The sequence below is a fragment of the Pituophis catenifer genome, unplaced genomic scaffold, assembly GCF_029215685.1.
Source record: "Pituophis catenifer annectens isolate HBS135680 unplaced genomic scaffold, rPitCat1.0.hap2 SCAF_2, whole genome shotgun sequence".
NCBI lineage: Eukaryota > Metazoa > Chordata > Lepidosauria > Squamata > Colubridae > Pituophis > Pituophis catenifer.
The window spans coordinates 149,565,863-149,581,610 of record NW_027256882.1 but is presented as its reverse complement, the minus strand read 5'-3'; the positions used below and the strand labels follow the sequence as shown (position 1 = coordinate 149,581,610).

General features: G+C 41.3%; 1 protein-coding gene across 1 annotated transcript; it reads right to left on the bottom strand.

Annotated features, from left to right (window-relative positions):
• Window positions 1-557: 557 nt before the first annotated feature.
• On the bottom strand, window positions 558-8,985 carry RDH5 (retinol dehydrogenase 5). Its single transcript, XM_070934785.1, has 5 exons — window positions 8,908-8,985; window positions 5,264-5,590; window positions 2,806-3,064; window positions 1,992-2,155; window positions 558-830 (listed from the first exon to the last, which is right to left on the bottom strand). The coding sequence occupies exons 2-5, from the start codon at window positions 5,574-5,576 to the stop codon at window positions 607-609; spliced, it is 960 nt and encodes a 319-aa protein (XP_070790886.1). The 5' UTR covers window positions 5,577-5,590; window positions 8,908-8,985; the 3' UTR covers window positions 558-606.
• Between the last annotated feature and the right edge of the window lie 6,763 nt (window positions 8,986-15,748).

Here is a 15,748-nt window from a genome sequence, read left to right as displayed (position 1 = left end):
AGCTGATTGTTACATGCGCAGGCACGCCAGAAACCCAGAACAAGAACGGGCGACGCATGTGCCAGGCAACGGCTCCGCATGCCACTTCGGGCACTTATAGCTCACGGCTATAAGGTCTTCCCAAGTTCTGCCTCTGAAAGTCTGCAACAGTGGTGTGATTTGGTGATGGGAGTTAAGACAATGAATTGTAAGTGTTTGGACATTCAGAACACTGGTTTTACTTTAAATTTTTCCTCCAAGGCTGCAATTAATATTTAAATATTGTCCTTTCCTGTATTGTCATGTGTACTTCAGAGTCTCACTAAAAAAGCTTATGCTTGAAAAAAAATGGTAATCACTTTTTGTCAGGTGCTTTTTTATGTTGGCACTGATTACTTAATTCATTTGCCCAACGTTTCCCTTCTGCATCCAAATATCCCTGTTCTTCATGATCTCTCAGCATCTGGATAGCAAGTAGCTTACAATATGGAAATGTTTCCATACCTTCCTGTGAAACCAGAGCTGGCGAGACAACAGCTTTCTTTGAATACTTTTATTTATTACTGGTTTTCAGGAGTTTGATCTGTCAACATTTAGGCCTCAAGCTTGATCATAATGGAGCAGCTTTTAGTGCATCCGCTGAGCTGGCTTTGGTAAGATGATAGACAGGGAAATATCCACCAAAAAGGAAGGCAAATAAGAGATTGGCAGCCACAGAAACTTAGCATCCCATCCTGCACTGTAACGAGAGCGAGGGTGCTTAGCTTGAAGGGCGTGCTCCATGCAGTTCGTCACTTTGCTGAGATCAGAATCGCAGACGATGTTCATGATGAACTTCTGGACTTTCAAGTCTACAGAGATGGAAATCATCAGAAATTAAACTTTCTGCCTGATACTTAACCTTATCCTGATAAGAGGTTACTGTTTTAGGATGTCTTTTGTCTTAATGCAAGATACTGACTCCTTGTTAGCTGGTCCCATCAAGCTAACACTTGACTTCTCCTAGACCTAAATTAACTGTCTTCAATCAGATGATCTTCAGTCTACAGACAGCTGGTTAAAGGCAGATGTTTATACTCCCGACAGTATAAAATGATGGGAGTCCAATTCTTCTGATGGGCACCATGTTAAGAAAACTCTTCTCCGTTCTGTATTTAACTAGCAAACTGCAAAATTTGACTGAAATCACGGCTGGGATGCAAGACTTATCTGCACCCTTCTTTCAATGGTGTTAGAACAGATAGGAAGTTGCACATGCAGATGAAATGGTCTCCTAGCACTTGCCATGCTGAAAAGCCATGGTGGAGCAGTAGTTAGAATGCAGTACTGCAGGCTAACTCACTGTTCACTCCAGGAGTTCGATCCTGACCGGCTCTCAAGGTTGACTCATCCTTCCATCCTTCCAAGATCGGTAGAATGAGAACCCAGATTGTTGGGGGCAATATGCTGACTCTGTAAACCTACTAAGAGAGAGCTGTAAAGCACTGTGAAATAGTATGTAAGTCTAAGTGCTATTGCTATGCACCTATTGAAATTTAGGAGCCAAATACCAAATTTTGAAAGCTTTTTTAAAAATGCAAAAGTAAGGATGAAAATGGGAGCAAGACAGTGGTGGGTTGCTCCTGGTTCTGTCCGGTTCTATAGAACCAGTAGTAAAAGTGGTGGAAGGCTCCGCCCACCCACCCAAATGTCATAATTGATAATCTGCGCATGCGCAGAAGTGTGCAAGCAAAGCACGTGCACGCACTCCCGTTATAGTAAAGGTAAGTAGAACCCATCCCTGGAGCAAGGCCTACCCAAAAAGGGTTTTTTTTTCCAGAGTGATTTCAGGCCCTTTTTGCAGGTTTTAGTATTTTGAGAATGGAGATGGGAACAAAAAATCTCTTTAAACCCTGTGATATGGCTATGGCCACGATGCATTTGTTTGGAAGAGATTTTACAGAAAATGGCTTCAAATGGGAGTAGTTTTCTTTCCTGCTTCCACTCGTATTCTAGTATGCATCAGTACTCACAATTGCGAAAGAAACTTTCACCATAGCTCTGCTGAGTTTCGGGGGTCATTCGGTCCCAGTAGTGCCTCAGAGTGGCCTCTATCGTTTCAAGATTAGTCATGGCTGTTTTGAAAAAGCCTGGCTCTACAATGGAGACTTTTACCCCAAAATGATACATGTCCCTCCTGAAAAAAAAAACCCCAAAATATTGTGAACGGTTGAATCATATTCTTTATTCCAATACGTAAAGCATCCATAACATTCCTTGAGTCTCCAATAATGGGGTTGTCGGTTAGTTGTTGCCACAGATTTTGTATGATCAACATGCTGAGGTGGCGCAGTGGTTAGAGTGCAGTACTGCAGCTACTTCAGCTGACTGCTAGTTCAGCAGGTCAGCAGATCAAATCTCACCGGCTCAAGGTTGACTCAGCCTTCCATCCTTCCGAGGTGGGTAAAATGAGGACCCAGATTGTTGGGGGCAATATGCTAATGCTAATGCAATATGCTAATATGCAATATGCTATATGCTAACTTTGTAAATTTTGTAAACCGCTTAGAGAGGGCTGTAAAGCACTATGAAGCGGTGTAGAAGTCTAAACAATAATAATAATAATAATAATAATGCCTATTTAGCGATACCTTTACCTCTCAAAAAACAACAGGCACCATAAAATCTTTGAAAATCGGAAAACAGCCCAGTCTGAATGGTTATAACATGGGTTGGCGTAAGACATCCGTTTTAATAACAGTAATTGTTACACTAAGAGCAGGCATTAGGGAGACTCTGAAAGGCTATTGTGGACCTGAGGAATGAGCACACATCAAAGCCACCTACCTGAGGCTGTCAGAGAAGGCCTCCACTGTGTATTTGGAAACACAGTAGCCACCACCATTGGCTGAAATCCGCCCCAGGACACTGGAAACATTGACTACTCGGCCACGTGCTCGCTTGAGCAACGGCAAGAAGGCCAATGATACCTCGATCATTCCAAAAGTGTTGACAGACATGACTTTGCGGTAGTCTTCCACGGTCATCCATTCCGTGGGGCCAATAGAACTGCCTAAACCTGCATTGTTCACCAGACCAAAGAGTCCTGGGAGATGATTGAGAGAGACAGGAAAATGAGAAAAATCATTGTACTGTTCGCTAAACAAACTGCAAAGGGATTCCTCTTCAGCTACTGGGTGTTTTTCTGTTTATGCTACAACATCAATTGTAGGGAAGCCAACTGATCATGGTCTTGTGTGGTCCCAATTTGTGTACTCTGCACCAAGCCAGGGTAAGTGGTTGGGTGCAATTCATAAAAATAATCTCCCTTACCAAGATACCAGTGAGAGACCTGGATCTATCTCTGATTCCACATTCCACACTGGATCATTGGATATAAGTTGCACAATGGGTGTGCAACTAAGATGTAGGATCAAAGATAGATTAGGAATTCTGTTAATGTAACCCCCCACCCTGTAGGCTAACAGAATCATGGACTGAAATGACAACTTGAGTTGGTGCTGAAGGGTTTCAAAATCTACTCTGGTGCTGATTCGTCTGGAACAGTTTAGGACTTCATAGTACCCATGACAGCTATACGTCTAACCCAACTGGGAATATATAATATAGGTCTTGTGTTTGTTTTATATTTGTTCTGAATATCTGAGATGGTCTGTGGGTGGGGGCACCTCACCTCATTTTTTTTCATTGTCTTGGATGGATCACCGTGTGGTTAAGGTTGAATTAGTGGCAATGTACTAATAGTCTATCTGTAAAGATTATCGGTCCAAGATTCCAAGGCAACATGGAAAGGGTTTGGACTGATTGCACTAGTTACCATTATCCACGACATGGAATATAGAGCTTGCTAGATCCATCAATACTGTTGTTCTCAAGGATTTTGTTTGACCCCTTTTAAAGGTAGCTCTATACTACCTCAGTGGTTAAAGACACTGAGCTTGTCAGCTGGAAAGCTAACAGCCTGGGTTCGAAACCCAGTGCCACACGATGGGGCGAATTCCTGTTCTTGCGCCAGCTCCTGCCCACCTAACAGCTTGAAAGCATGCAAATGTGAGTAGATAAATAGGATCCACTTTGGTGAGAAGGTAACTAGTGTTCCATAAGCCTCAGCGTATAGTCATGCTGGCCACATGACCACAGAAATGCCGGTTGAGTTGTTTTGTGTGTAAGAGAACTACCTTGTACTCTTCCACTTCTTCCTCCTCTCAGACCTCTGGAGGATTTATACCATTTTTTTCCAGCTTCAAATTCTATTTTATTTTTTTACAAATATATCAAATCAATGTGTCTTACATTCTATTACAAGCAAAACTAATAAAATTAATCATAATTATTACATTCAACCAACTTATGTTCTTCTAATAATGCACATTTATATTATGTTGCAATCTATCGTTATTCAATTGTTCCATCTTTCCCCTTGTTGTGACTTTTATTTTATTATATAAAAATGTATACACTAATATTGGACTTACACCATTTTCTATAAGGGATTATTATTATTATTATTATTATTATTATTATTATTATTATTATTATTTGCAGATGAAGGCATCTTTGAGCCTATCCAGGTGTCACCTTTGGTATAGAGTTAACAGTAGGGTGTCTTGTCACTTTTTTGTATATAATAGATTGGTTTTGATTTATGATAGAGAAGGACAGTGATTGAGTCCTTGAAATGGTACATTCCACTGCTTGTCCTCTGGATCCTTGTCCAACTTAGCTTATACTTTAGCCTGGAGCTTTCTAGTGACACCTGGCTAACATCATGAATGCTTCTCTGAGGGAAGGCAGGATGTCTCCTTTTTTAAAAAGAAGCAATTACAAGACCATCCTTAAGAAGCGTGCCCTGAATTTCTCAGAGATGGGCAATTACAACAAGGTGCTAGCCTCCCACAGTTGGGTAAGGTAAGAGCATGGTGACTTTTCAGGATGAGACAAACCTGACCCAATTAGACTCAGGGCAGGCTATGAGGCTGAGACTGCTTTGATTGGTCTGCTGGAAAAATCTGATTTTGTTGGGATTCCCAGGGAAGGTATGGTGAACTAAAGATAGCTTTATGAAAGCAGACTCTGTGACCACAACAGAAACAAAGAAACTGCTGAATTCTGAGAATTGAAGTCCACACGTCTTTAGGCTGACAAGGTTGAGAAACCTTGGCTTATAAGAATAGTGTGTTGAGTATTTATGTAGGAAAGCTGAAGTAGCTCAAACAGCTAATTCTATTCCTGGTTCCACATACTTTCCTGTCTTCTCTTTGATTCCTGATGGGGTGAAACTCACCTTTTCGACCCACTTCAGCTTTCACCCATTCCACTGCTTTGGAGATGCTTTCGGAGTTGGTAACATCAATCAATGTGGTGTGCAAGTTTGGCGAGCTGGTGCGGTCCAAGTTATCAGCTCCTTTCTGAGTCAAGCAGCCTGCCAGCACGTGGAAACCCTTCTTGTCAAGTTTCTTGGCTAGCATGTTCCCAAAACCCGTGTCACAACCCGTGATGAAAACATACTTGTCTTTGAAGTTGCTCAAAATCTGCTGGTCACGGAAGAACCAGACCACAGCCCAAACCACACTGATGAGTAGAATGCAGCACCACATTGTAGGCTGAAGGCCTGCAGAGATGGGAAAAGTAGAATGGGACCCCAGTATTCCCACTTTTGTCGTCTTCCAAAAGTCCAAATGGCATTTATCTAACTCAATCCACACATGCCATATTTTTTTTCAGGGAGAAGAAATCTGGGAATTTCCATTTTTTTAGCATCATGACTTCCATCAGCCATAGTCAATACAATCAGGGCAATCAATGTTTATGGAGATTCTCAGTCATCCAGGTCATGGTTGTCCCAAAGGAGCTTTTCCAAAGACAACTGGACTTTCTTGGGGTTTTTTCTTCAAAAATGTTTCACTTCTCACCCAGAAAGCTTCTTCACTGAAAAAATCTTGATGGGAAGCATAACGTTTTCAAAGGGAACCCCCCCCCCAAGAAAATCCAATTGCCTTTTGGAAAAGCACCTTTGGGACAAGTGGCTACTCATTAAAGGATCTGCAGTCCTACAGAGATGGAGGTCATGAGGTTTTCTGAGCCTGCATCAATCATTAGGATTCTAGTTCCAGAATAATGCCCTTGAGGGACATTGATCAAGTTGCTGGTATTTAAGCAGCCCTATTAATTCTCTTGCTAAACATCTATGCTAATTGAAATAATGACAAACGGAGCTACTAGAAAACAGTTAATGAATCATCAACACAATTTGAATTTTTAGGGAGCCTTCCAAAGAGGGAAACTAGAAATTAATGTATTCTCACCTAACAGCCTTTGTGTTGCAAATAAATAGAAGAAATGGACTGGATGAACCTGATCCAAATTAGCACTGTGCTATGATGGTTCAATCTGTTGACTTGGTACCCAAGTAAGTGTGGACTCTTATATTTCAAATAGGGTGAAATTGCTTAATAACTCCAGTGGGATGTTCTCTTCAATAGTAAACATCAAATGTGTTTCTACTGGTTTAGATTTGGGACTCCATTTTAAGGTCTAAACTGCACCATTCTACCATCTGTGGCATCTAATTTGTGACACTTACATTTAGAAGGATCATTACAGACAACTCATTAAGTCAAACTCAGTTCCTAAGAATCTGATATCCAGCTTTCTCTTGAAGGGAAGATTCAGCTATGGATAGTCAAATACTCGAGGATAAGACCCCCCCTCCTCCGGAATTCCAGTTTAAATAGGTTTAATAGGTTTAATAGGCCGGTTTTGTAATTGGCTTTGGTCCTGCTTAATGTGTGTCCAGTTCTATGCTTCATTCTAGTAAAGCTCGGGAGGAGATTAAAGGATTAAATTGACATTTACACAAGTTGCATACAGTATACAGTTTGGATGGTTTCTCTTACCCTGGAGTGGATCACAACCCTAGAGCCTCCCATTCACATTAGGATGAGAATAATTCTGCAAGAATATGTGTCACATCCCTGATCTTCATAAGCTAATGATTTGCACATTACATGAATTTTTTGCACATGCTTGTCAGTAACTGTATTTATATAAAACAACAGAATATAGAGTTGGGAAACATGTTGTGGAAACCCAGCCACCTTCTTAACAAGTTTTGTGAAGCAGGACATCATGTCAGCATATATAATATAAGCGTAGCATTTTGCATGCTGTGTGAACCCAGCCAACCTACAATGCAGTTCAAAAATTTAGCTGTTAGTCAGAGGGTGACATTGACACCAACACATGCATACAAGGCTACAGATATTAAGGAATTGTGCATTCAAATCCAGTCCAATTATTGCGGCACCTGAATTTCTTCCTTATCCCGGACAGTTTAAACACAAGAAAAATAACAAAGAAGCATTTAACTCCCCAATTCTATTGTCTGTGACAATTTCCTTATTCTGCCAGATTGGGCTAGCCTTGACTTTATTTGGCACAGAAATAAAGTTATAGTTTTCCATCAGAGCATTACAGGAAAAATGACTAGTGGTACCCAAAAGATGGATGCAAGATGCAGAAATGGCTTTTTGCTTGGCTTAAAAATAAAAGGTAAAGTCTAATCTATCGGCATTTGCTACTTCACAACAAAGCAGCATCTCCTGTTCTTCAATCAGCTACATTTCTTCTCTGTTACTACAATTCATTATATGTTCTTTTTGCACTCTTTAGAGCAGGGGTTCCCAACCAGGGGTGCTTGCACCCCCTGGGGGTGTGAGACAATATTCCAGGGGGGCCAAAAACTTAGGGTTTAGAAGTTTCAAAATTATAGTATATGTATAATTATATGCATATAATTATTTGTTTTTTTAAGGGGTGCGAGAATATATCAGAAGTGTTCTAGGAGTGGGGGGTTTAGAAAAGGTTGGGACCCCCTGCTTTAGAGGATGATTAAGACAATTCCTTCCTTCCCTTCCTTCAATGAAACAAAAAGTATAACCATCACTGATCTCGAGTTGCTACTTCTTTATTGGCAGGGATAGATACCCATTCATAATTGGTATCTCTCATCGAGAGCTCCCTGTTTCACTCAATCACTGTGGTTTTTTGTTTTTACTTGTAAACTGCCCAGTGTCACTCAGGTGAGGTGGGTGGTGTAAAAATGTAATAAATACGTTCTAAGAAAATGTAGAGGTTAGGTGAAATAGGTATGTATATTTTCTCTACTCCCTTCCTGGACTATTCCAGGGATGTTACAGTGTCAATCTACCCTCAGATATTAACGCATTCAATAAACAGTTCTCTTTGTATTTTAGGATCGTGACCCAAAACACCAACACAATACAAGTGAAGAAAGAAAAAACTGATTGGCAGAATGAGCTCTGTCCATTAATGGAGAACATAACAAAATGATTACTCTTTAAGATGCTCAAGAATGTTGCAATTTTTCCTATAACCCACTATTTTCCTTTAATCAGGCTATAAACTGGAATGCTAACAGCTCTCCTCAAGCGAACCTAAAGAGACAAAATTCTGTAAACCAGGCATAAGGCAAAAGATATAAGGACATACAGTGGCAGAAACAAACACTACATCCTATTTTAAAGTAGAAATTCTTTTTTTTCCCCCCTCTTAAACATTACTAATTGTCCACTTTCCTTCTGAAGATTGAACCTGGGATTCCGATTTCTCATTCTCTTGTTTTCATCTTGCACAGCTAGGCTTTTGATTCCTGAGATAGTCCCTATCTACAGAGTAAAATGGGAAGAGTTTTTTTCAGGCCAGGTTTCCCCCCCCTCCCCGCCCCACCCAGTTTACCCAGTTTTCAGCCTTGACTATACTGGCTGAATTTCCTGGCTATAACATCCTACCCCTCCTATAGGCTTGCAATCTTGCAAGATGGAAAATATAATGAGTCAATTAGAAAATCCCTGGGATTGGACACCGAGCCACGTCAACTCAGCTCCCGCCCCTGTTGTTCCTCCTTACCTTTTCCGAAGATAAGCTTAGGGAGATAACTTGAGCAAACTGCCCGCTCAAAGCAACAGCAAGTCCCTACTCTGTTTAAGAGCCTTTAGCCTTTAGTAGGTAACAGTTCTGCTCCTTGTCAAAGTCCACGAGGGGCAGAAGCAGAGCCCGTCCCAATCAGGACTCTGGTGGAGGATGCCAAGGGCAGCGATTCAGCCCAGCATTTAACTCTTGCCGCTGCTGCTAACAACAAAAAGAAATAACCAGTCTCCCTCCAATGGTGCCAATTCCAATGCAGTCTCTTGTGAAAGTGAAGGCGGAGAATGAAAAAAAAACAGGACCGAGCCTGTGTGAAGAAATGGGTTGAAGATGTGAATGTGGAAGCTGAGTTCCTGGAAAATGAAGCAGGCCAGAATGGCAGTCAAAGGTAGTTGATATTGAAGCAATCGTGATAGAATGCGGCTCACTCATTTATAATCCCAGGAGCTCAAAGTTAAGTGTATGTTCTGTTTTGGAACTTCACAATAAGGGAGGTAGATGTAACTGAGAGACCGCCTCTTTCCCCAAGAAAGCTTCATGGTTAAGACATTCCCCCACCAACAACACACACAGAGAGAACTGCTTTATCATATTCTCTTCCTATCCAGAGCTGGCAGGAAGTCATGCTGACTTAAATCTTGCCGCCTCTGCAAGCTTGCCCTTTATACGCTTTGAATGGGTCCATGTTACACTATTATCTTCTAGCTTTTAACTTGCACTATACTAAGGGTTCGAGAGTCTGGTAGCACCTGAGGTTGACCAATAGACCTTTTGATCAGTGGTGAAATCTGAACCGGTTTGCCACTGGTTTGCTGGCCGCGCATGCGCAGTGAGCCAAATGTGTGATGTGTGCATGTGCGGTGTGTACCAAATGTGTGCACGCACATGCACAGTACATGGAAAAAGGAGGCTTGGGAAGGTAAGTATAACAGCGAGGGGGAACAGCTGTGCTGCGTGATTTAGATTCGCTAGATCGCTAGATTCACTAGCAATTTTAAATCACACGGCACAGCTGATCGTTGGAAATACCTGTTCAGAGGAACCAGTAGGATTTTTTACTACCAGTTCGCCCAAACTGTTAGTTTTTATTACTACCGGTTCACATGAACCGGTGTGAACTGATAGGATTTCACCGCTGCTTTCGATCACTAGAGGGCAGCATAGAATTAGGTTTTTATTTGTATCTTGACTGTCATCAAGTGGTCCTCTGTATTTGTGCAGCCACTGGATAAATGGCGTTGAAGAACCTGACTTGGAGAAGGGAGATAAGCTACGGAAATCAGAATGGGCACTGTAAACCAGTGGTCCCCAACCCCCGGTCCGCGGACCGGTGCCGGGCCGTGGAGTACCTGGCACCGGGCCGCGCAGTGGCCGGGGGACATGAACGCTGCAGCGCAAAGGCTCCTGGGCCGTGTGCAAAAGCTCCTGGGCCGTGCGCAAAGGCTCCAGGGAAGAGAGCCCCGCGCAGGTACGCACGTGTGGCCCAAAGCCCCCACCCCTGCGCGCGCTCAGCGGGCCACGGTAAAATTATCAAAGGCTGATTGGTCCGCGGCGATAAAAAGGTTGGGGACCACTGCTGTAAACTATCCTAAGAACATTATGCGAGAAAAGAAATTGAGGAGCTATTGCTCTTGGGAGCAATAACTACTAGGAAAGGAATTATCTTCCGGGCAGGCTACATTGTACAAGAGATGCTGGTAATTCTTTTGAGTACACTTCCAAGTAATCCAGAGATAGGCTAATTGATTTCACATTCTGTGTTAACCAGCCAATCTTTAAAAAAAAAAAAGTGACTGTAAAAGTTGGGGTGCTGGTTTTCCTCAGGGGCAAAAGAGCGTAGAAGGGTAGAAATCATATGGGAAGGGGTGATTCCATAGGAATCTGGCTGTACCAACTAGAGTCACAATTTTGCCAACAGAACATGTCATTTCAGTCCCTCTCCTGATGTGCATCTCTACTTTGTTCTTTACATGTGTTCTCTACTTTGCTTGGATGTTGCATCTGGAAATGAGATAAGATGGAATAAAACACTTTCAGAGTGAAATACACACACACACACACACACACACACACACACAATTCTCAGGCATATTTCAGCAGGAACCTTGTGTTGAAAACCATTCAACTATTTTAGAATGATTTGGGAATTAATTTCTTGTCTTAATGCCATTATAAGCAAACCATTCCTTTCATCTTTCTGAGAGCTCATCAGATATACAGCTCTAAATAGATGGAAGTTAATTCGGAGTTATCCAAGGAACTGTACATATATTCTTATTTAATTTCTCTTTAGCATCTGCCCTATCCTTTTAAGGACCTGGGAAAGAAAACTGAAATTTTATTCTCAGGAAAAAGGGGGGAGCAGCAATAGCACTTAGACTTATATATTGCTTTACAGTGCTTTCTACCCCTCTCTAAGCAGTTTACAGAGTCAGCCTATTGCCCTCAACAATTTGGGTCCTTTTAACCACCTCGGAAGGATGGAAGTCTGAGTCAACCTTGAGCCTGGTGAGATTTGAACTGCCAAATTGCAGGAAGCTGGCAGTCAGGAGAATTAGCCTGCAGTACTGGGTTCTAACCACTGCGTCACCGTGGCTCATACAGATTACACCAATTCTCCTCTGCTGGCTGCAAGAAGCCATTGCAAGAAGGGAGAAGGTTTCTGTATTCTCCTGAATATTCCAGTATTGATATATCAGTAACTTGCTCCTTGTGGAGCTGTATAGCATCACTTAAGGATCAGTATTCCAACCTGAATACAGGTAGTTGCTGATTTGCAACCATGTGTTTTGTTACCATTCAAAGTTACATCGGCACTGAAAAAAATAGTGCCTTTATGATTGTTTTTCACTTATGACTGTTGCAGCATCCCCATGGTGACGTGATCAAATTTCAGACACTTGGCAACTGACTCATATTTATGATAGTTGCAGTGTCCCAAGGTCCTCTCAGTTTTAATTGAATTTGGTTTTAATTGGGTTGTTTTAAATCTTGGGCCGAAATTATTTAATTGCTTTTAAACTGTTTTTAAATTTTATATGCAATGTTTTATCTCGGCTGTACACGGCCCTGAGTCCCGCAGGAGAAGGGCGGTATAGAAATAAAATAAAATAAAATAAATAAATAAATAAATAAATAAATAAATGTGATCACCTTTTGAGACCTTCTGACAAGCAAAGTCAAGGGAGAAACCAGATTCACTTAACAACCATGTTACTAACAACTGCAGTGATTCACTTAACAATGGTGGTAACAAAGGTCGTAAAACGGGCCAAAACTCAGTTAACAACTGCCTTGCTTAGCAATGGAAATTTTGAGCAGAATTGTGGTTGTTAAGTTGAGGATTGCCTGTAGTACATTTACAGGGCCTCAATCATTACTGATAACATCAAGGATGAGAAGTAAAGAGAAATGAAATCCAGGCTTCTTACAAAAACCTATGAAGGGTTTTATGCTTTTGCAGAAGAGAACAGAAGAGAGAGGGAGAGCTTAGAAGTGAAAAAAGCCTTTGTTGCTTAGTTCAACTCGTTAGAAGATTCTAAATAAGAGGTCTAAGCTGCTGAGCTTTATGCAAGTAAAGAAAGTGGCCATAAATTCTCCATGTGTGAAAGCCCCTTACTGGTAAAGTATCTTTTTCTTTTCTTTTTTTCCTTCTTTCTTTTTCTTTCTTTCTTTTCTTTTCTTCTTTCTTTCTTTCTTTTTCTTTCTTTCTTTCTTTCTTTCTTTCTTTCTTTCTTCTTTCCTTCCTTCCTTCCTTCCTTCCTTCCTTCCTTCCTTCCTTCCTTCCTTCTTTCTCTCTCTCTCTCTCTCTCTCTCTCTCTCTCTTTTCTTTTCTTTTTTGGTTTGATTTATATGCTGCCCTTCTCCGGAGACTCAGGGCAGCTTACAATGCGTTAAGCAATAGCCTTCATACTTTTGTATAGACCTGCTTAGTAGGGCTTTCGGCCCCCCCAAGTGGTGTTCTTTTTTATACAAAGTCAGCTTATTGCCCCCACAATCCAGGTCCTCATTTTACCTACCTCGGAAGGATGGAAGGCTGAGTCAACCTTGAGCCTGGTGAGATTTGAACTTGCAATAATTGCAGGCAGCTGGTGCTATTTAACAGCACTTTAGTCTGCTGCGCCACCAAGGCTCTTATCTTAACATAAATTTTGCAAATTTATACAGTGCTATCCAAGAAGAAAAAATATATTTAAATCCAAGAAAGAATAGGTAGTGAGATGTGCTTGCCTTAACCCCGTTACAGAAGCATAGCCAGTCTGACCTTGTAGTTAAGTGAGTTCAAGTCCCGCTTTAGGCACGAAAGCCAGCTGGGTGCCTTTGGGCCACTCACTATCTCTCAGCCCAACTCACTACACAGAAGATTGTGGGGGGGTAGGAGGAGGAAGGAACATTGTGTGTGTTTATCACCTTTATAAAAATAATAAAAAGTCGGGATATAAATAAATAAACTTATGACCGAAATGCCCAAGTATTTCAGGTTATACATTTTAAGAGTATCAGCAGAGAAAGGGAAAGAAAGGTAGACAACTTAGAAGTCAATTCCAACTGGATTTGTCTCTCCCTCAACAATCATTCAGCAACCTTTTACTGGGATATAGCTGAAGAAGCAATAAAGTTCCCTATACGTTAAGAATTGGTTTCCAAATATGTCTTTTCCCATCTTGGACATTTTTTTTTTGTTTAACTGCCATGTTTGTTTTTAAAAGATTGTAAATATAACATTAGGGACTCTCTTTTTATTGATATAGAAGCTGCACTGGGAGTCTTTCTAGCTGGGATGTGGGCATAAGTGCTTTTATAAAAAATCACCTTAAGTTTCCTGCTTGGAACTAAAAGCTAAACAAAAATGAAGAAAATCCATCCCTTGCCGCTCTTCAGCTACAAAGAAGGGAGGCGGTGGGAGTCCCCAGTTTAGATGCCTCCATATGTTCCAACTATTTTCCACCTACCACTGAATGAATTAAGGAATTCAGGAGGAAATGAGAATAAATAAATTGGGAAATCCCAATTAATTTTCTGGCCGCGGGGATCACTTACAATTAATTTATGACTAGTTTGGCCTAGTGGTTATGGCCCCAGACCAGAAAGCAGGAGATGGTGAGTTCTAGTTGCAACTTAGCTATGAAAGCTGGCTAGGTTAGCTTTGTCTAGTCCAGAGGTCTTCAAATTTGGCAGCTTTAAGACTTGGTGACTTCAACTCCCAGAATTCTCCAGCCAGCTATGCTATGCTGGCTGGAGAATTCTTGGAGTTGAAGTCCACAAGTCTTAAAGCTGCCAAGTTTGAAGACCTCTGGACTAGTCACTCTCTCTCTTAGCCCAACTCTTCATGGGCTCGTTGTGAGGATAATAAGGAAGGTGTATTAAATATGTTCACCGCCTTGAGTTATTTGTAAAAATCATCAGGCAGGACGCAAAGAAACGAAGTTAAGAGAAGGCATATTGGAAGCTCAAGCCCAGCAGTTGAAATCAAATGTGAACCTATAATTGAAAAGGATTTCTACCTCATCTTTGGGGTAGAAACCAAGAATCCATTTTCCACTGCTTCTTTTAGTACGAGCAATATAGGTAGCCCTTGACTTACAACCGTTCATTTAGTGACCATTCAGTTACAACTGAAAAAAAAAGAGACTTATGACCGTTTTTCATACTTATGTCTGCTGCAGCATCCCCACGTTCATCTGATCAAAATTCGGACGCTTGGCAACCGACTCATATTTATGACGGTTGCAGTGTCCCAGGTTCATATGATCACCTTTTTGACAGTCAATGGGGAAGCCAGATTCATTTAACAACTAGGTTACTAACTTATCACAACTCTGGCAAGATAGATTGTAAAATGGGGCAAAGCTCACCTAACAATAGAAATTGTGGGCTCAGTTGTGGTCATAAGTCGAGGACTACCTCTACAGTCTGGTCAGAAAGCTTTTGCATTCAGATGCATAAAAACATTCAAAATGTGTGGTTTCCTGATCTCCAAATAAAGCAAATATGGAAAATGGTTCTATATACAGGTATCTTGATTTGGTAATCTTGTGTTAATTAGAAAGACCAATGATGTAACAAAAGGCCCAGTTAAGCCAAAAGATACAGATAAGGAAGGAAGGAAAATAAATGGTTTAAATTTTTACAGCCAGACTCTGCCCTATGTTAGGGAGTCTCAGGGCTGTTTTAAGAAATGCAACAAGAAGATTGTGATGGGCAGAAAACAAATTTAATAAATAATTATTATTGACTCAAAAGCTCCCCAATTTTTGCAGCTACAAAAGCACATGGAAGGTGCGCGAGATCAGAAAAAAAGCAGAATATTTGCTAGCTGAAGCCCACTCAAGCCAGAGGTAGAACTGAACATACTAAAAGCATCTGTGGAATATGGGGAGCTTCCTTGAAAGAAGGATATTTTACTGGACTGTATTAAAATATCCATCCTCCTCTACCATAAAGCTAGAGGAGGGAGAGACAACACTCTAGAAATGGAAACTGAACACTTTTGGCATTCCATGTCACACCCCTCTTACCCAAGTATGTAGCACATGCCGAATTAAGGAGAGATTAGGACAAATTAAATCTGAGAAGGGTTCCTTTGTTTAAAGGCTTAAAAAACACCAGAGAAGGATTTGAAAACTAAAAGAGGATGAAGAGGCCAGGCTGGGTGACCTTATGAGAAAAAGCTCCAGCCACGTTGAAGTTCTCCATCTCCAACCCATTCCTCTGTCTGAGGAAGAGAAGGCAGCTTTCTGTCCTCCTTCACCATTTGCCAAGATGGGGTTAAGCAGCTGATAGAACCAACACCCCGTCCAATGACTCACACCAACACTTGTAA